This window comes from Neofelis nebulosa, chromosome 3 (genome assembly GCF_028018385.1).
Source record: "Neofelis nebulosa isolate mNeoNeb1 chromosome 3, mNeoNeb1.pri, whole genome shotgun sequence".
Lineage (NCBI taxonomy): Eukaryota > Metazoa > Chordata > Mammalia > Carnivora > Felidae > Neofelis > Neofelis nebulosa.
The window spans coordinates 84,540,601-84,561,574 of record NC_080784.1 but is presented as its reverse complement, the minus strand read 5'-3'; the positions used below and the strand labels follow the sequence as shown (position 1 = coordinate 84,561,574).

At 36.1% G+C, this 20,974-nt stretch overlaps 1 protein-coding gene across 8 annotated transcripts in view; it reads left to right on the top strand.

Moving 5' to 3' along the window:
• GAB1 (GRB2 associated binding protein 1) overlaps nt 1-20,644 on the top strand; it is a 123,884-nt gene extending 103,240 nt beyond the window's left edge. For 5 of the 8 annotated variants that reach the window (XM_058721283.1, XM_058721280.1, XM_058721287.1 and 2 more), the window contains 5 exons: nt 5,403-5,492; nt 7,190-7,283; nt 8,300-8,423; nt 13,371-13,493; nt 16,357-20,644. In XM_058721283.1, coding sequence (XP_058577266.1) covers nt 5,403-5,492; nt 7,190-7,283; nt 8,300-8,423; nt 13,371-13,493; nt 16,357-16,515 — 590 coding nt within the window. In that variant the 3' untranslated portion in view covers nt 16,516-20,644. The remainder of the gene's footprint in view (nt 1-5,402; nt 5,493-7,189; nt 7,284-8,299; nt 8,424-13,370; nt 13,494-16,356) is intronic. The other 3 variants (XM_058721284.1, XM_058721286.1, XR_009259278.1) reach the window with 2 other exon arrangements.
• The last annotated feature ends 330 nt before the right edge of the window (nt 20,645-20,974 follow it).

The window sequence follows — 20,974 nt, the reverse complement described above, 5'->3', positions numbered from 1 at the left end:
TAAAAATTAACATACTTTTTATTTTTATTTTTTTAATGTTTGTTTATTTATTTATTTATTTATTTATTCACTCTGTTTAGAGACAGAGTGAGGATGAGCATGAGCCGAGGGAGGGGCAGAGAGAGGAAGAGAGAGGATCCCAAGCAGGCTTCATGCTGAACATGGAGCCTGACTCGGGGCTCGATCTCATGACCTGAGCTGAAATCAAGAGTTGGATGCTTAACTGACTGAGCCACCCAGGTGCCCCAACATGCTCTTTAAAAACTACTTTTATACTATAATAAATGTTTGGGAGTTGGATGAATGATACTAGTAAATAAAACTAGATTTTTAATAAACAAGTATTAAGTTTGAATCTCAAGTCAGATTTTTGGTTTAGAGTTAGAATTTAAAAGAAATGAGAATGGAGTACATTTTTGGAGAGCCTTGCTGGCTCAGTCAGAAGAGCATGAGAGCCTTGATTTTGGGGTCATGAATTTGAGTCCCACATTAGGTATAGAGATGACTTAAATAAATACACACTTTTTAGAACAATGGAGTGCATTTTTATAGCATAACTTTTACATGCAGGTTTTTTTTTCCTGAAAATTCTTTACCTTCCAATATATAAGTATCATTATTATATTCCTCTTCATACAATGAGACTATTAAAACAGGTGTAAAAGTTTTTCACGATACTACCTGGATTACTTTTTGGAATTTAGCAGAGGATAATAATGTTGTGAATTATCTTTCTTCTTTCTTAATTTTCGAGATGCCTAATGGAAACAAAATGATCTGTAAAACTGCAAAAGAGTAAATATTTTAGGCTAAAATAAACCTGTAATTATACACAAAATAAATGTTCTACTTTGTGCTGAATTTATGTAAGCAGTACCTATTACAATAATACTTGATAGTGTATGGACTTTCCAAAAAAGATTGCATCTGCTTTTTTGAAACGTGACCTTGTGTGACTTCCTTGACCATATTTGGGGTGACCAACTTTTGAAACAACATTCAGTTGCTCTTAGTTTCCATTTAAAGGACAACAAAAAATTATGGTGTTGATCAGATTAAACACCACCAGCTGTAAGAGAACTGCAGTTCATCCACATAGATTTACATGCCTACCATTATAGGATATAGTCTTTGCTGGGTCTTGGGTCTTCGAATACAAGGAAGGTATAAATGGCTTCCCTGAAGAAGCTCACTGTCTAGTGGAGGAGGTTGAAAAGTAAACACATTATCATAATTAGCGTGGAAAGGACTGTGGTTGAGGTAAGCTTTTGGCACTGTTATCTAAGCTCCCCTGAGGAAAGTCTGAGGGGGTGAATGGCAATTAAACGATGGTAGAGGAGGGGAGGATGGCAGAGATTGTTTTAGTCCGAATAAATAGCATACCCAGATCCTTTAAAAGAGGACAGATGGGACTGGCTGAGTCGCGAGTGGGAGGGAGGAAATCGGATGGGAAGGGAGGACGGGAGTAAAGTATGAATGGAGGAGGGAATGCCAAATGCCTTGCAGGTGCCTGATCCTGAGGGTGTTATAATCCATGCTAATGAGTCTGGGCTTTATTCTGGGTACACCATTAAAGGGTTTTATGCAGGCAAGTAACATAATCAGGTTAGCCCCTAGAAAGCTCAGTTTAAGATTTAAGGATATGATAGAAAAAAGAAAAAAACCTGTATTCTCTAAAATGTTATAAAAATCACATTTTTTCAGTGTCTTCCTCAGAGAGTGCTTCGCTCAGTTTTCCAAATCCAAGGTTCTTAAAGCCTTGGTTTAGAAGTGATTAGATGGGTAAAGGCATAACAAAATCCCTTTCCTGGCTCTCATGGTCCCTTAACTTGGGGACTTAAGTGATTTTTACAAGTTTTAAGGGCATTTAGAATATAGGTGGAAGTCATTTAGCCATACAGTGTGAGCTCATCACTTTCAGGGAAACAAACCAGGTAAGTGAAGTGCACTTTAAAAACAGGGAGGTTTAAAGAATGGACTTCAGACTTGCAGATTTTTTTATTTTCTTAGGTAAATGAAAACAGACTATTGTCATTATAAATACAGAATAAAGATTAGAGAGAAAGTAGAAGCTAGAATGACTCCTAAGAGATCTGCCATGGCAGCTGCTAATAGAGAAAACAAAGCAGGTTTGTGGTGCCGAGTCAAAGGATAAATTCCGTTTTGAACATGTAGTGTGAACGCTGGCGGAATATCCATATGGGGTAGTTGTGCAGAGGTGTAGGTTAGGATCTCCAGGGAAAGATCTAAACCAGAGATGAAGATTCATTAATTTGTACTCCAAATGAGGGAATAAGTCACATGATCCAGAGATTGACCCCCTCAAGGGTTAAAGTCCAATAGGAATTTCGCCAGTAGTGAATGGCTGTCTGCAAAAGAAATAATGTTGCTTTATCTGTTCAAATTTAGTGTAGCTAAAATCAGGTTGCAAACTGCCTTGGATTTAAAAGTTAACGCTCAAATGAGTTCCTCTGCTTACTCTCAGCATTTGAGAATCAATATATCTCCAAAGTTGGTTTATTTTTGCCTTTACTTTATTATTCTTATTTCTTCTTATTTCATACTTTTCTCCAACAATCAGGGAAACATTCAAATATTTGCCAGTAGACAGTAGAGAAGACAGGGCCACGACAGGCATACCAATACCTTGGATCCGTTTTCACCTTTCTCTCCTCATAAGCAATAACTGGGCTCTCATTTGGGTATGACGTTCATTTCTTTCTGGAACATGAATGTCAAATTGAGTTTGGAGGGATGTAAAGAAATAAAGCTAACAAAATGACTAAGTGACTCACTACAATTCACTGCCACATTTCCACATTGCGACTTGAGCCCCAAAATCATCCTCAAGCTTTGCATGAAGTGGAAAATACAGGTAAATTTTATAACTACACTTTTAAAACCGCACTTGATACAATATTTTCTTTTTATTTTTTTAACACTTATTTATTGCTGAGAGACAGAGAGAGACAGATCACGAGCAGGGGAGGGGCAGAGAAGGAGGGAGACACAGAATCTGAAGCAGGCTCCAGGCTCTGAGCTGTCAGCACAGAGCCCAATAAAGAGCTCGAACCCACGAACTGTGAGATCATAACCTGAGCTGAAGTCGGATGCTTAATCAACTGAGCCACCCAGACTCTCCAATACAGTATTTTTTATTAAGAAAACCAAGGAGTACCCGTGAGATACTTTTAAAAAAAAAAGTAGAATTGGTTTGGAGAAGAGATGATCATTTCAGGGTCAGGTATTAGAAGGATCACTATGGGGACTTGTCAGACAATGGAAGAATGGATAGTTCACAGGCAGGTGGATTTAGCAGTCACATGACCTCAAGTATGTAACTGTAAACATAGATGAACATAACTGAGGGTGCAAAGTTGAGAGATGCTGAGGGTGACCACTGGGAGATAACCACACTGAAAACTCAGAAGGAGGCTGAGAGCTAATGAAAGTGGGTCTTACTGAAAAGGAGCAGGGCAAAAGACACTGAGTGAACACCACCAAACCAAAAGTTGCTCTGAAAAGCAATTTGTAATTATTAAATGTCACATTACTCACAAATCAGTTATCTGTGGCTTTAAGTAGATGTAAGATCTCAAACTGAACTTAGCAGTTCAAAACTGACCTCTAAACACTGGTTTCTTCGGATTTTCTATTCCCAAAGGGATAGACAATGTGGACAGCACAGGAGCATACACCAGCAGTGGGAGGTTAGGGGAAGCCTTCATTTGGCCTCCAGTTAATGTGACCCAAGCAAGTCACTTAACCTCTTTCGTCCTTTAAGGGTATCTCATCCATAAAATGAAGAAGCTGGATTGATCTGTAAAAGCCTTTCGGCTGTAAAATAAGTGTATTTTTCTGTAGTAAACCTTACCCTCTGCCTCTTACTTTTTTTTTTTTTTTTTTTTTGAAGGGAAGTACATTATTTTGGGGAGTTTATAAAAAGCTGACATCCTCCATTGTTTTAGGAAAGTGCCCTGCCATTGGGGGCCCTGGATAGGTCAACATTAGGGATAGGATCATGACCTCAAATTTTATCACTCACATTTTATTTTTTTTTTAATTTTTTTTTTTTCAACGTTTTTAATTTATTTTTGGGACAGAGAGAGACAGAGCATGAACGGGGGAGGGGCAGAGAGAGAGGGAGACACAGAATCGGAAACAGGCTCCAGGCTCCGAGCTATCAGCCCAGAGCCTGACGCGGGGCTCGAACTCACGGACCGCGAGATCGTGACCTGGCTGAAGTCGGACGCTTAACCGACTGCGCCACCCAGGCGCCCCTATCACTCACATTTTAAACTAAGCCTGCCCCCTTTCTGAATAAACTCAAGGTATTAATTACCTAACTCAGAAAATTGGTTCATTAGAGAACTCTTCCTATTTTATAACCTAGAGACTCATATTTTCAGAAACTTTTAGCCTTTGGTAGATCAGGTACTAGATATTGTCATTTAATCGGCAAATTCTGATTTTGCCATCTATTAGATGTCGACTAAATTTTTTAATTGCCAAAAAAGAAGTAAATTTGGTGCCACTGAGAAGAGAGCAAATAACTGATTGAATTATCAAATAACTGATTTAAACGATGTTGCTGCTCTAGTGTCCAAGCTTCCTGTAGGAATAAGTGAGGCCACTGCTGGGTATTAACTCTGTGCTTTTCATAAGGCTTTTCAGCAGTACTTACATGTGGCAGAGAGTAAATGAAAAGAAAATAATGGCAACTGAATTTATGCTTTCAAATACTTAAAGCTAGACAGTCAGCAGTTCCAGAACCTAGCTTCTGATCCTTGCAAAATTATGTCCCCAGGCAGCTACCAGTATATCCAGGGGAGACAAATGTCGGTCTTGGTTTTAATATTGGATTAGCAAACACCATGGCATCAACCTACTTTTCTCAAAGGGCTTTGGTCAAGAGGTAAAGGAATAGTCAGAGTAAGGTTATTTAAACACCTGAATAAAATTAAGAAAATAATACTATTGGGAAGTACGCCCCGGTACTTTCATATCAGACTTCAAAGAAAAGATGTCCTTGAGGTCTGATGGAGGTATTTTATAATTTTTTATTTAGTCCGGTTTTCTAAGGCATGTTAGAAGAGTAACACGGCACGTGGCTTTCCTCGCTTCCCCCAAGTAAAGATAACCACTAACCAGGCTGGTTACCCCACGAACACCCTGCCATCTTTTATAACACTTTGCTTGTTACCCTGTTGCATGCAGCTTCATTCTTTCCCTTGGACTGAGCATGAGTGATGTGTGGCAAGGTTAAAATATTCTCCCCAAACTTATGTTTATGCTTTTGAGGTGTGACATTTCTGCTCAGGGCTCTGTGGCTTTTTTACAGAATCCATTTTTCCAGTTAAAAAATAACATTATATTAAGAGCATCTTCTTTTTACCAATTAGGTCAAAGTCCTAAAATTTTAAGACCCAAACCCCCTGGTTTAGAGCGAACTGATTCACAAACCATAGGTGACTTTGCTACAAGAAGAAAGGGTATGTACTTTAGCACCGCATGCTGGATGGGGCATTGGGAATTTCTTTATTTTGTGATGTTTTTTCTTAAAAAGTAAAGGAGAAGAGACTTAAATACTACCGCTGTTGTAAATAAAGTTTCCTAGCACGTTATTTCTAAAGTGAATGCTTCCCATAATGTGTGTCTTCCCATTGTCTTTCCATAGATGTAGAAAGTCTACTTGTTATGCCATTAACAGCAGCATGTTAAGTTTGATAATACATGGTATTCAGTCTTGTTCTTTTACATTATTCTCTTAACCTTTTAGACATCAGTGCATTGTTTTCTTTAAGCTTGTTAGCTACTTGTGAGTTCCAAATGTGTCCTTTATTTATATATAATGTTGTATGCTATTCTAAGACAAAATACAGAATCACTTCCATAGATTCATTATTTTATGGCATTATTTAGAATTTGACTGCTAAACTGCCATTAGCCTTTGGGTTTCAAAAAAGTGAAACATAAGGAGTTAAAGAAATACGTTCACTTAGCACAGTATTCTGTGCTGGTCCATTTTAAGGGTATAGATGAGCAAGATTTAAATTTAATCTAGTCTTCAGAAAATCGCACTGAGTTTTTCGTATTGAACAGGCAAAAATACTTATAAGCCCCAGTGAATCGACATTGCCCTTTAAAATGACCACCTATTTTATAGTTTGATTGTAATTATAACATAGTTGATTAAAAATACGAGTTGAGTAAAAGTATGTCCATATATGGACAAAGACTAGAAGAAGGAAACCTAGAAAAATGAAAACTTTTCTTTGGAGTGGCAGAATGAAATGTAATTGGAATATTTACCTAATATGTTTAAATAATCTCCTAAAATATAATTAGCATTAACATGTAATATTGTTTTAGTTCTTCTGAAAAATGTTTCACTCTCATGAAAAAAATGAGAGCTCTGTGGTATGCACTAGCGTGGTAATTGCCTATTGTGATAATGAGGTAAATAAACAAAGACCACTTATAAATCAGGCTAATAAGAATATTATTAGTGTGTTTATTATTTAATTTGATATAAAGGATATTGTTGGTTAAATTAAGCTGAAAATTCAAGGTAATTGTTTAATTAGTCCTTCTCTCAGCTGAGTGTGAGTCTTAAAATATTATTGCTTTCTTTTATTTGTTTCAGACTGGGCTTGAATTAATTTAAAAGATTTAGTGAATTCTGTTTTCAGTTTTTGATTTTATCGGAGTTTTGTATTTAATACTTTTTTGTACGTCATACGTATAGCTGTACAACTGATGCTTCAATATTGAATAGAAATGTTTTTACATAGATTAAATCTCCATACTTGAGAATAAAATTATTTAAAAAAAAAGAAATAAGGAAGTAATGAAAACTGTACATCAAGTAACTGTTAAGGAATTGGGTCACGTTACCCTTTCTTTAGTTTATATTCATAAAATATTAAATTAAGGAGCAACATGATGTAATAGAGCTTTAGACTTTGAATCAACAGTCATGAAACATTATCTGATTTAGCTTTTGTCACTAATTATTTAGCTCGGTAACCTTGGGCAAATCACTTAACACCCATGAACTTCGTTTCATGTATGAAACCATTGGTCTTAGGTGTGTTTGGCTATAACACATAAGTAGAGACATAGAGGATCTTGTTTTGTTTTTCAAATGTCTGTATACTGAAGCCTCTTTTTCTCTCTTTCATTTCAGCCAAGCCAGCACCTTTAGAAATAAAACCTTTGCCAGAATGGGAAGAACTGCAAGCCCCAGTTAGATCTCCCATCACTAGGAGTTTTGCTCGAGAGTAAGTCTTTGTTTGAAATGTGTACCTTAATTGTTCACTATGATGGAAAATACCTGAAACAGTGGTTCCCAAAGTATAGTCTGGGGACCCCCCCCTTTTTTGGGGTTCCGTAAGGTGAAAACTATTTTCATTAAGATTCTAAGATGGCATTTGCCTTTCTACTCCTGCTTCTCTCATGAGTGCACACTGGAGTTTTCTAGGGACTGCGTAATGTATGATCACATCCCCGAGACAGCTAATAAATAGAATGTGTATTTGTGTACTCTGGGTTTTGAAAAAAATGTTCTATTATTTGTAATACAGTAAATAGATACAACCTATATAAACAAAAAGTTCCTCAGGGTTCCTGGTAATGTTCAAGGGTATAAAGCATTCATGAGGCTAGAAATTTCTCGGAACTACTGATCTGGCAAATACGGTAGTTTCTTGGCAGAGGTTATTTAATCAAAATTTGCTAAAATGTACATAGAAGAGGCGCCTGTCTGGCTCAGTCAGAAGAGTATATGCAATTCTTAATCTCTGGGTCGTGAGTTCAAGCCCAACATTGGGTGCAGAGATTATAAATATAAATTTATATATTTAAATTATGTATTTATACAGAGATATAAACAAACAAATATATATAGGGTAATTAAAGGATATGTGAAGTTATAAACTTGCGTTAAATATGCGTTCATGTTTTATGTTTACATATAGGTAGCTGTATTTAATAGAAACTTAAACCTTCCTTTTCATGTCTGTGACTTTCTACTTGTCCCCCAAATCATTAGCAATACTTCTTTTGTTTTACACAGGAATTTGATGCCCAAAGGTCTACTTTTTACAATATAGCTATAAATATTAGGTGTGCATTTGAGGGTTTGCAGTAAGTTGTAATGAATAAATGTGTACAATAAATGATTGTAAACTTTAGTGACTTGGTGAAAGAATGTAAACGATCACTCATTTTTATCTTGGAAGTGATTTTAGAAATTGTTGTCAAGGTTTAGGTTTGTAACGGTAATCTCTTTAATTAGCTCCTCTAGATTTCCCTTGTCTCCCCGACCGGATTCAGTGCATAGCACAACTTCAAGCAGTGACTCACACGACAGTGAAGAGAATTATGTTCCTATGAACCCAAACCTATCCAGCGAAGACTCAGTATGTAAAATTTGCACCTTAACTTCTGTCTTCCTGAGCAGCCCTTCCAAGTCATGCACCTTTCCTCCAGTCTCTAAATCTGGTCCTTACATCCTTCTTTATATACTTAAGGAAAAAGGATAGAAGACAACTTTTTAAAATGCTTCTTAAAAATAGCATTGTAAAATTTGAAGCCGATAATGCGTCAAAGTGTAATGCCAGTATTTATAAAGTAGATTAAAAATGAGTTAAAAATCATAAAAGCTTTCTAGTTATATTTATTTTTGAGAAATAATTGATTTTTGAAACTGTTCAAGCAAATATACTAGAAGCATTTCATAATGCAGTCCTCCAGAACCTCTTCATGGCACTCTTATAGTGAAGTGATCTTCTATAGGAGGTCTTTTGATAATCTTTCAATAATACACTCTTAGATAAGGCTTAAAGATTAAAGACCTGTTACAAACCTAACTTGTTTCATATTGGCTGTATTACCACAAGGCACAAGAATTTAATAATCATAGCAAGCCTGCGTTCCCCAGAAATTAGATAGTTGCCAGAAAATACTTCAGATACTTAAGAATACAAACCCATTTTAATTTTTAAAAATATTTTGCTTATGTTTTCCCTCTAATCAAATTCAATTCTTGCTCTGCTATTTGTATTTTAGTAGATGCATGTATTGGTTATGATTAGGTTCACCTCTGAGTAACAGACATTTATCTCTTTCTCATGTAAATAAGTCCAGAGAGAGTCTAGCCAGGGTTGTGTGGCAGCCCTGTCCTAGGAAGCCCTTAGGGATGCCTGCCCCTTCCAGCTCTCCAGTCCATCATCTTCTGGGTGTGGCTCACATGCTCCTAGAACAAGATGCTGCTGCACCAACACTTCACATCCCAAGCTACAAAACAGAGGAAGGGAAGAAGCAAGGGTACAGCCTAACTAACTGCCTTATAAAGAAGGTTCCCAGAAACTGCCATACACACAGAGACACAAAGAGGCTGGGAACCATAACTTTTCTTCTGAGGGACAGCGGGCCTGACTAAAAATCCCATTCATGTGAGAGAGGGGAGGGCAGATATTATCAGGGCACAACCAGGTCGTATCTGCCAGGAGAAGCAGAAATCTGATGTCAAAATTTGGAAGGATTAACATTTTAGTGGCTTTATTTTCTTTAATTTTTTTTTAACGTTTATTTATTATTGAGAGACAGAGAGACACAGAGCATGAAGAGGGGAGGGGCAGAGAGAGGGGGACACACAGAATCTGAAGCAGGCTCCAGGCTCTGAGCTGTCAGCACAGAACCCGACGCGGGGCTCGAACTCACAAACTGCGAGATCATGACCTGAGCCGAAGTTGGTCCCCTAACCAACTGAGCCACCCAGGCGCCCCAGCTTCATTTTCTTTAAAACAATACTCTTTAGGGATTCAAAATACAAAGTCCAGTTCTCTCGACATGTTTTACGTCTTTAATGTACTTTAGGCAAAAACGGATTCCTCACAGCCCTATGTTGTCAGGAAACAAAATTAAGTGATTTGAAAAGCTTGATTTGGTGCTTAAACTCACTTTAAAATATCAAATTTCGGCAGTGCTCAGAATGAATAAGATAATTTAAAATATTTACATCAGCCTGGATTAGAATACAAACCAGCTATATCAATAACACTTTCCCTAATTTGAAGGCAGAGCAATTTTTATTAATTGGCTTCTGCTTTGGGATTCACTGTTTTTCAACTTGATAAGTGGTGTTTTATTATTTTTATTACCTTATTTTTTTTTCCTCATTATAGCAAATAGACTGGGAAAAGTCTACATAAATCCTCAGTGCTACATCAGAGTACATATTATCATCAATTTTAATCTTTAGGTGGCTGAATGGACTTTTTATTACAAAAGTAACTTTTTTCTGAGATACTAAAGCATGTCCTTTTGCCTGAAATAGTAAATTACCATAAAAATTTTGCAAAGGGCATGTAATAGGAAAGTTTGGAAGTGTGATTTATCATGAAGGGAAAAGACTACAGAGAAAAATATTACAATCAAAAAGTCAAAGGAAATAAAAATATGAAATTGTTTGTTCTTTTATACCTCGTAAGGTATAAAACATTAAGCCAGAAAGGTATTTTTGCCTGCCAGCTGGTGAATTTCTGAAATACTTAGGTCCTAAGTGTTAGAAAAAGCAAAAATGTTCTGGGTGAAAATATCTGCCCACCATTCACAATAGAAAAACCAGCCACCATTTCCATCTCTTCACACTGCCAGCTGCAAGGGTTGATCATAATCCGGACAACTCTTCCTTAGAAAAGAATGTGATAGTTACAGCAATATTTTCCACACCTCTTTGCAGTTAGTGCATTAAAGGTATACCATAGAAATTCACAAGATGTCATTGTGCCTGGACTGATCAGTAAAAAAAATTTGTCTTGGAGAAGTTGAGACAGGATCAGATCAAACCTGGCTTATACCTACAATGAAGATTAAATTCTATACATTGACGTTTTGAAGCATGACTTATTTCTCATACTAGTGATCATGGAGCAGGCGGTGTTTAATGAAACAGTGAATTGGTGGTGCTGCCTGTTAATTTATAAAAAGATCCAAAGTCAGGCATTCGTGAGGTGAACCCTTAATGTGACACCTAAAATGTGAGTGACCACACGTCACTATTAAAGACATGAATATTGTTATACAACAGTAACAACAAAAATACCTTCAATAACTTTTCACATTTTAAAAAGAATTTTAGAAAAACAAAGCACTACTGTTATCTTTTTTTCTCAATTCACAGAACATTTATGATAACTCCTAGAATCTTAGGGTTTTTCTAAACTGTTTTGGGAAAATACTGGGTTAAAGGCTAGAACGCAGAGACAGGCTGTTCGTAGTTGAAATTCGATCTTGAGCAAATGGACTGCCTTGCAGGGACACAAATTTTAACAGTATTTAAAGATGAAAAATTTCCAATTCTAATAAAAACTAGACAGAAAACAGTTTAACCAGCAATTCTGAGACATTCTCTGTAGAAACAACTTACTGAAATTAAATGTGTACATCATATGAGCTCGTGTGTTCCTTTCATGAGCCTTGCAATAGTATGAACAACCGTAGGCATTTCCAATTAGGGGTATTCCAGGCAGGGGTTCTTTCACAAGTCACATTTGAATACAAAATTGTACACACACACCACACCCCTGCTTGATATTTTTATATGAGAATGAAATGTAGAGTCATTCAGAAAAAAACCCAAAAAACTAGTTTCTTTATAAATTAAAAAAAAAGAGGGGGGGAGAGGGGAATGGCTATTTGTACATTACCTTTTTTGTGCCTTACATGTTATTGTTAAAATTTTTTTTTAATGTTTTATCACCAGTAGTTGGTAAATTCAGTTTAAAACTCTGTTCCCACAGGGGTGCCTGGGTGGCTCAGTCGGTTAAGCGTCCGACTTCAGCTCAGGTCATGATCTCATAGTTCGTGAGTTCGAACCCCATGTGGAACTCTGTGCTGACAGCTTAGAGCTCGGAGCCTGGAGCCTGCTTCAGATTCTGTATCTCCCTCTCTGTCTGCCCCTCCCCTGCTCACGCTCTGTCTCTCTCTGTCTCTCAAAAATAAAACTGCGTTCCCACTAATAGAGCCCTCACATTCCAGCATGCAGGTTGCTTGCTCACATTACACACAGTATGTAGTGTGTCGAGTAGACTGCATAGTACTGCATTCATGAGTACATGCAGTTCAGACCATGTCCTGCTCACTAAGCTGTGGGCCCTGGCACAGAGCTGGGTAGCCCCACAGGAAGGAGCACCATTTTCTAATTCACAAAAAATGTTTCACGCGGGCTGTCAGCAGCCCTGCTTCAAATGAGGGAATAGAGTCAATATTGCAAATTCTAGCAATTGTCTTTTGCCTAAATCACAGCTTACTCTGTGTGACTTGAGCAAAGACAAAAGGAGTAGTGATATATAAAAGGATTAGCAGATTCAGGTTTATGCAGGTTCCAAATTGTTTTGTTCATCATAACAAATATAATTTTAAGTATATCACATCGTTAAGGTTTTCTTCAAAAGTATGTGAGTATTCCTATCTCTGTGATAGAAGACAAAAGAATGCTAGCTGCTAGTAAATATATAGTCTCGCCTATGAGAGGTCCAGAACATTTCTGGGTGAGGTTCAAAGCAGCAAGGCAGAGAAACAAGGCATTTGTTGGCACACCTTGGGAAGGACTGTCGTAATTCACATAGAGGGCATATGTAGGGGCGTCAGTTCGTGTCATGCTTTCCTTCTTATGAGCATTGATCTTGAAGTTCCTAACATCCTGTTGATTTTGCATTTTTCTGCCTTAGGCTTTTTTGTTTTTGTCATGTATTGCTGTCCTCTATCTGTCCTTTATCTGTTTATGGAGAGTAACCCTTGTATTGTAGAATTCCTAGTAGAACAGAAGGGATAAGGCTAAAGAGAAGACAGAAGAAATTAAGAGCTAAAAATTACAGGTTGAAACAAAGCGGACTTTGCCGGTGCAGTCATTGTTTGTAGGCTTTAGTTAACATACATATTCTAAGCTAAATTTTAGCGTGAAAATCTTAAAATACAGAACTTTTTAAAAATTGTAATTAGAAAGCAAGGAGTGAAAGGATCCAGTAGTTTAAAAATATAATCGAGTAAAGATATCATTTAAATAATGTTCAGTTGGAGCTATTGCAGCCAACTCTAGCTTGATGTTTTGGTCTTAGTTTGAACCCAGTTTGACTCTTGAAACCATGTTTAGCTTACTCTAAAGCCTAGTTGTAATCAGTTCTGTTATATCATATATGTTCCTCCAATCCTAAAAGCAGATTTAATTTTCTCAGAAGACATTTTTTTTTTATTAAACCATAGCCTCTTAAAATAAATATTTTGGCTTTGGTAGATGGCAGACAAAATAAGCAACAGGTCTCGTGGATGTTCAATAGTAGATTTCATTGTATCACCATTTTCAGAATCTTTTTGGCAGTAACAGCCTTGATGGGAGAAGCAGTCCTATGGTCAAGCCCAAAGGAGACAAACAAGTAGAATACCTAGATCTGGATTTAGATTCTGGGAAATCCACACCACCACGTAAGGTAAGTGAAATCTCATTCTATAGACACAATTAGCTCACCTTTTAAAGCCAAAGAATCATGTTTCCTTTGGGGAAATTTTATTAGTATGTTTAATTTAAATTTAGTAAAGTCTATTACTTAATATTGTTTCATAAGTCACAATTAACAAAGTCATGGAGAGTAATCCCTAATGGTATATAATAGAAATTATACACGTTCTCCTCTTTTAGTGGTTACTGTTGAAATGCCTACTTAACAAAATCTTGTCTTCATTCTCTTTCCAGTGTTAGCTCACATCATTCCCCTTTTGATTTACATGCTATTTTTGTACAGTTTTGGTTTTTTACTTTTGTTAAACCACAAATTACACATTAGTAGTATTCTGGGTTTTTTTTTTTTTAATGTTTATTTATTTTTGAGACAGAGAGAGACAGAGTGTGAGCAGGGAAGGGCAGAGAGGGAGGGAGACACAGAATCTGAAGTAGGCTCCAGGCTTCGAGCTGTCAGCACAGAGTGCGACACGAGGTTCAAACTCACTGACCGCGAGATCATGACCTGAGTCACAGGACGCTTAACCAACTGAGCCACCTGGGCGCCCCAGTAGTATTCTTATTATATAGGTAGTGCTTACTTAACATTGTCCTACATATTTACCACCTTCCCTTTCTTATCATTCCATCTTGTTCCTCAGTCTTTCCTGTCATAATCATTTTTTCTTCCACCTGAAATACATTCTTTAGAAGTTCCTCTTGTGGAGGTCTGTTAGTAGTAAATTCTTGCAATTTTTGTTTGAGGGAAATGTCTATATTGTGCCCTCATTTTTGAAAAAGGGTTTTTTTGCGTTCACAGTTCTTGATTGGCAATATACTTCTTTCAACACATGGAAGATACTATTCACTATCATCTGGCTTCCATTGTTCCTACTGAAAAGTATGTTGTCAATCTAGTTACAGTTACTCTATAGATAATTTGTCTTTTCTGTCTGGCTGATGTTAACATCTTTTCTGTATCTTTGGTATTCTGCAGGTTTACTACAGTGTGTCTAGACATCTAGACGTAGATTTCTTTTTGTTTATCATGCTTGATGGAAGTTGTGCTGTTCTTATTTTTGGATTTGTATTTTTTATCAGTTCTGGCAAAGTCCCAATCATCTCTTTAAATATAGAGCTTTTCCACTCTTCCTTTTATCCTCTCATTTGAGGTTTCTTATTAAAGATTAGTCAGAACATATTCTATTTTCTGTGCCTCTTTTCACTTTTTCATATTTTCTCTTTATTCATCTCTTTGTTCTTACTTGGATTATTTCTTTAGTTCTATCACCAGGTACACTAATTCTCAATTATTCTGTTTAACCCATTGTTTAATTTTTAGTTTCAATTATTTTTAGTTCTAACATGGAATTTTGCTCTTTTGTTTCAAATATGCATAGCTGTTTTGAATAGCTTATTTCTTTCATGATATTTTATTCCTTTTATTTAGTTTTATTTTTTAATTCCTTTGAAGATTTTATACACACATAATTTATTCTGTTTATGCAATCATTTCAATATCTGAAGTCCTTGGAGGTCTGAATCTGTTTATTGTTTCTGCTCACACTCTTGATGGCTTGTTTCCTTCCATGTTTTATACAGTTTTTTGCAAATTCATTTTGCTGAGTCTGTCTGAGAATCCTGCAGACTTCAGTTTCCTTCAGAATAGATTTACATTTTCTTCTGCTGGGAAGCAATGTGCTACAACTATAGGACCACCTCAGTTTGTTTCATTGGTCCCTGGCTTAACAGGATAGCCTCAGATTCGACACACTCTCCCACTGCGGGCCTCCTGATTGCATTGCTGAGATTGACATTCATCTGAAGACAACAGTTCCTGTAAAGTTTACATTGAACAGCTCTTCATGCCCTGTTTCCCTCACACATTGGGTATTTCTCTTACTTTCTAGAGAGCCCAGCAACGCATTAATAATTCTGTTTGGGGACGCCTGGGTGGCTCAGTCAGTTAAGCGTCTGACTTTGGCTCTGGGCAAGATCTCACCGTCTGTGGGTTCGAACCCCGCGTCGGGATCTGTGCTGACAGCTCAGAGCCTGGAGCCTGCTTCAGATTCTGTGTCTCTGTCTCTCTGCCCCTCCCCCGCTCATGCTCTGTCTCTCAAAAATAAATAAATGTTCAAAAAAAATTTTTTTTAATGTTTGTTTATTTTTTTAATGAGAGAGAGACAGAGAGACAAGAGCACAAGCAGGGGAGGGGCAGAGAGAGAGGGAGACACAGAATCCAAAGCAGGCTCCAGGCTCTGAGCTGTCAGCATAGAGCCTGACATGGGATCGAACCCACAAACCGTGAGATCATGACCTGAGCTGAAGTCTGGTGCTTTAAGCAACTGAGCCAACCAGGTGCCCCAATAATTATATTTGTTTTAAGTTAGTTAGTATCTACTTGTATTTTAGAATAAGAGGTCGTGTCATCCTATGTAGTTTGCCATTCTTGAAATACTGTTTTTCAAAAAACATTTCTCGGCTCTGCAAGTCAACACTGGTACATGTTCTGAGGATTTGAAAAGGTCAAGGTTAAGCTAAAGGGAGAAGCAAGCTGTATATCTTAAGATGAACCAAGTGTCTGTGATCCTTACTTTATAAGAATTTCATCTGTGTTGGGAGCATTCATCTAAATACTTACATACAGTGATTTTAAATTTAAGGGGAAAACAGTGTACAGTGAGGAGAAAAACAACATTGTTAAATTGAAGTAATGTTATTTTTGTATGTTTGTGACCCAGTAGAACTTCAAGAGTTATTCACAGTGCATGAGTGTCTATGTTTTAAGGCTAAATTTCACCAAGAAGAACTCTCTTATACATGGGGTTTTATGGTTTTCTTTCTTTGCTTTTTAGCAAAAGAGCAGTGGCTCAGGCAGCAGTGTAGCTGATGAGAGAGTAGATTATGTTGTGGTTGACCAACAGAAGACTCTGGCTCTAAAGAGCACTCGGGAAGCCTGGACAGATGGGAGACAGTCCACAGAATCTGAAACACCAGCCAAGAATGTGAAATGAAAATATTGCTTCGCTGTTTCTGAATAACGAGAACTGAATTGTAAACATAAATCCTGTTTGAGATGACCTGACACTTCTATTCTAGGTAGATCCTCAACTGAGTAGAATTGAAGTCAGAGGACTTTTCACACATAATCAAGCAATTTAGACTGTAAATGGTGCTTTGTGGTATCTCAACAATCCATAACATGTAAATAATGTGGGAAAATACTATTGTTTAGCTCCCAGAGAAACATTTGTTCCATAGTTAACACACTTGTAGTATTACTGTATTTATGCACTTTTTCATTTAAAACGTTGGTTTGGGTATTCCCAAATGTTCCTTAACATAATTCCTTTGGGAGTTCTTGTTTTTCCTCACACTACTCTATATAACAATACTAAGTTAACTAAGCTACTTTTAGATTTGGAAATTGCTCTTTAAACTGCACTCTAACAACATTAAAATGAGAAGTAGATTTACAATTTACCTGTCTACCTGAAACATCAGGTGGTAGCCATTAGCCTAAACTACACAGTATAGACGGGCTCGTCATTCACTGCGTTCCAAAGTGCTGAGGATAATATATGTACTGGTGTCAGGAACTAATTCTCTGGTTCATGTACATTTAGTTTTCAATGGTGGAACTTTATTATATTTTGTTAATTACAGTGTTTTTGGTTCATTGAGTGAAGATTCTGCCAGGTGGGATCTTGCACCTTGGGAAGACTGAATAATTACACTATCAAGTAAGCCTACAGATCACTTACCGGCATGCAGTGATGATGTGCTCTCACACTTGTTAACATGTATTAAACTTTACATTATTTGCAAAGATAGATTATATAACCAGGTACGTACCAGGCACTGATGTGCTAATACACTGATCAGGTTTAGACAATGAGCTTTAGTTGTGTTCTTGTTAGTCCTAATATTGGTTTCCAATTTGGACTTAAGGAAACATTCACTGTTAGTTATAGCAACATACTGTGATTTTTTTTTAATTAGACAGTAATTCAGATTTATTACTCTAAGAATGAAATTCTATCTTTTGACACCATAGTGCCCTTTCTATGATTTTTTTAACTTTACTTAATATTCTTCTTGGCCTTATATTTAAATCCCTATGCAATTAATATTTTATATCTACATTTTTTTAAAAAAATAGATGTTCTATAAGTGATTCTTGTATGTAGCACCAGTTGCTTTTCCAGTAAAAGAATTAAGGATTTTGTACTGTGATTTATATTCACTGCCCTAATTTGAGAAATTTTGGAGTATTGTTATAATGTGAAATCTTAGAGTCATGAACCTCTTCCAACCAGATGTCTGAAATCACCAGAGGAATTCTATAATTCTGTCTCACCTGTAATACGGTCCTGTGATACGGATATCAAAACCACAAATTATATATAGTGAGACTACAGTTGTATTTATCTGTTTTGGCTTTGCAGTGTAATTTAGAAAACAGGTATAATTTGTTTGTTTGCTTGTTTTTTTAACTAAGTTACAAACAATCTCTTATGTATTGATTTGGGACTTACTAACAGTTTTTGGAGGAGGCAGAGATAAGAGTACCCACAGCTGAGGCATGACTCCCTCCATTCAGACCTCTAACTGTTGCCTGAACACACAGATGTGCCCTGATTTCTGGTCTTTTGGCCATAGTACTGTGCCTAATCAATGTAATGGGTTTATTTCCCCAATCCACGAACTAAAATTGTTCATAACAAGATGAATTGTAGACTAGTAACATTTGATGCTTTTAAATGTTTGCTTCTTTTTAAACAAAAACTAAAACTCAGAGGTGAATTTTCAGATGGATTTTTAAATAAAAAAAGATTGTTTGAATTTGGTGTGCACAAGCTGTTTTGTAGTGAAACCACAAAATAAAATCCAAAGTTACTGAAATGTGCCTAAACCATTAAAACACACAACACAGTTGATGTGTGAAGATGCTAAATTGTGTTATGTGGAAGATGAATGTATTTTCAGAATTATAACACAATAAGTATATTATTAATTCAAAAATGGAATCTTATCAGAAGAGTTCTAAGGCAAATAGACTTTTAGTGCAGTTTTTCAATTTTTTACAAGTTATCCTTTTTGAAGACCTGCAGCATTCTAATTGGTCGAAGTTTTTCCCATTGTGCAGAGTAATCTAATAACTGAAATGTGTTAGTTTTAGCAAATGAAATCACATTACACATCGTATTAACAGATTAAAAGATAGTTTCTTACGGAACATTATTTTCCAAACATTTGTTGAATAAAATTTTGTCTAACCCCAACACATAAAGCCTGAAAAGTTCGTTTTGTCAGTATAAATATTTTGGGTTCACATTTAAGTTTATTTTAGTCCATTACTAGGAATAGAATTTGTGAATAACACAAATGTGTAATTGGCATTATAGAGTTGGTAGAAAACCTCAGCAGCCCATTTATTTTTATATCTTATTTTATTTGCATACTATCAAGAAAATTTGGGTTCACACAAACATAAGTGTAAATAATAGCAGGTTTTAAACACATATCTCAGGAGGTTCTTTAATTAGAGATAGCTGAAGTTATATTCCAAGGTTTAAAAAAAATAAATTATTCTGGTCGTAGAAGTTAATACATAAGCATTCTCCAGTATGGTTTAAAAAAAAGGGGGGGGGAGGATATTTAACACATTGGAATGTGCATTTTTATTAAGTTTTCAAAACTTAATTTGATTCAAACCTTTTGAAAACCCTAATTACTTCCAAGAAGCTGAGTGTTGGCCCAGTGAGAGTTGAAAGCCACTGGTTAATCATGTGACAAAAGTCAGAAGTCTCTTTCTCCCACATGTTTGATGTTCTTACTCTCTATTCCTTATTTTGAAAAACTGTAAAATCTTATGAAGGTTTGAATACCAAAGCACAGTTCTGCTTTCAAGAATTGAAATTTAAACTTGAATAATTTAAGCTACTTAAGCCACAAAAGGTATCACTTAGTAAGCTATAAAAGATGATTTTTATCTACACTCTAGTTTATACAGTTTCATCTTTATTTTCATCAATACCATATAAGCTACTGTGAGCATTTTAGAGAATTCCATAAAGGTACTATGAATGTGTGTGTGTGTGTGTGTGTGTGTGTAGCATTGTATTTAATCCTAGACTAAATTTGATACAGAAATACTGCTATACTTGCATCTTAAGGTCATGCATCAATTTCTTCTGGACTCTTTGTATTTAATTAATGGGGGTCACAATCTTCGTATTCATAAATGCATTTAAACTGGAAATTGAACACCAGTGTTTGTCTTTCTTTTTCTACTAGTAGGAAGTTGTCTGCTTACCCCCTTTAGTGAAAACGGTATTTTTGATGTTTTTTAAAATGTTAGCTACTTTATGCCTGTACCATAGACACTGATCATAATTCTTGGATGCTTTCAGACACTCTTAGTGCCTCTTTCTTTGGCCCATTGAAAGTACTGGTTAGTAGTATTTTGAATGAATACAAAGCCAGTAAAGTTATAGAGACAACGAGGTGAGCCTGTCCCTCCTAATCCTGTCCTGGGTCATTCCCATAGGTCTTGTCCTTTATTGTCAGATAAGCAATCAGCTCCATAGCAGGGATTGTACATATGACCAAATCAAGTGATTACAGGGAGAGAGACTTCTATCCTAGGGTTAGACTTATTGTCAGTAACATCTGATACATTATATGTAAATCTGTATGTAATTTAAAATACAGCTCTTAGATGAAAAGCCATGGTGTATATAAATAATGTAGACATTATGGACTTGATAAGATGAAAAGTTGATTGTTGGGTTGTGGAGATAATTGGTTTTTACTCTGACTAAATATGTTTATTACTACAACTTGAAATAATTTAGTTTGTCTTCTCTTCCATAGACGTAACTTTCTTTCGGTTCATTATAATGTCTGTTATGAGTCTCAACAAATTGTTTAGTCAACGGATTAACGTAGTTTCTACTTTCTTAACATAGAAAGACATGGACTTGTGTGAGTTGTTGTAATCTGAATCAATTGTTGATAATCATCCCAAATTTCAACAGCAAAATCTTATGTATAAGTTTATTTTTCCCTCTTGCACAACTTCTTTTGTAAAGATCCAATTGTAGATATTTTCTGCTACCAAATAAAACTTTTTAAACAGTTTGGTTTCAAGACTTTAGTCAGTTTGGATACTGAGATTGTAAACCAAAGACATATAAATTTATATTTCTAACCCTTCCTCAGAGTCTTTATCTAAATCAAAAACCCAACTCTGCCATTAACTATATGTTGTCCCTTGAACAACATGGGTTTGAACTGTGTGAGTCCACTTATTCACAGATTTTTTCAGCAAATACAGAGCAGTATTGTAAATGTAATTTCCTTATGATTTTCCTAATAACGTTTTTCTAGCTTATTTATTGTAAGAATACGTTATCTAATACATGTAACACAAAATAGGAGTTAATTGTTTATATTATCAGTAAGACA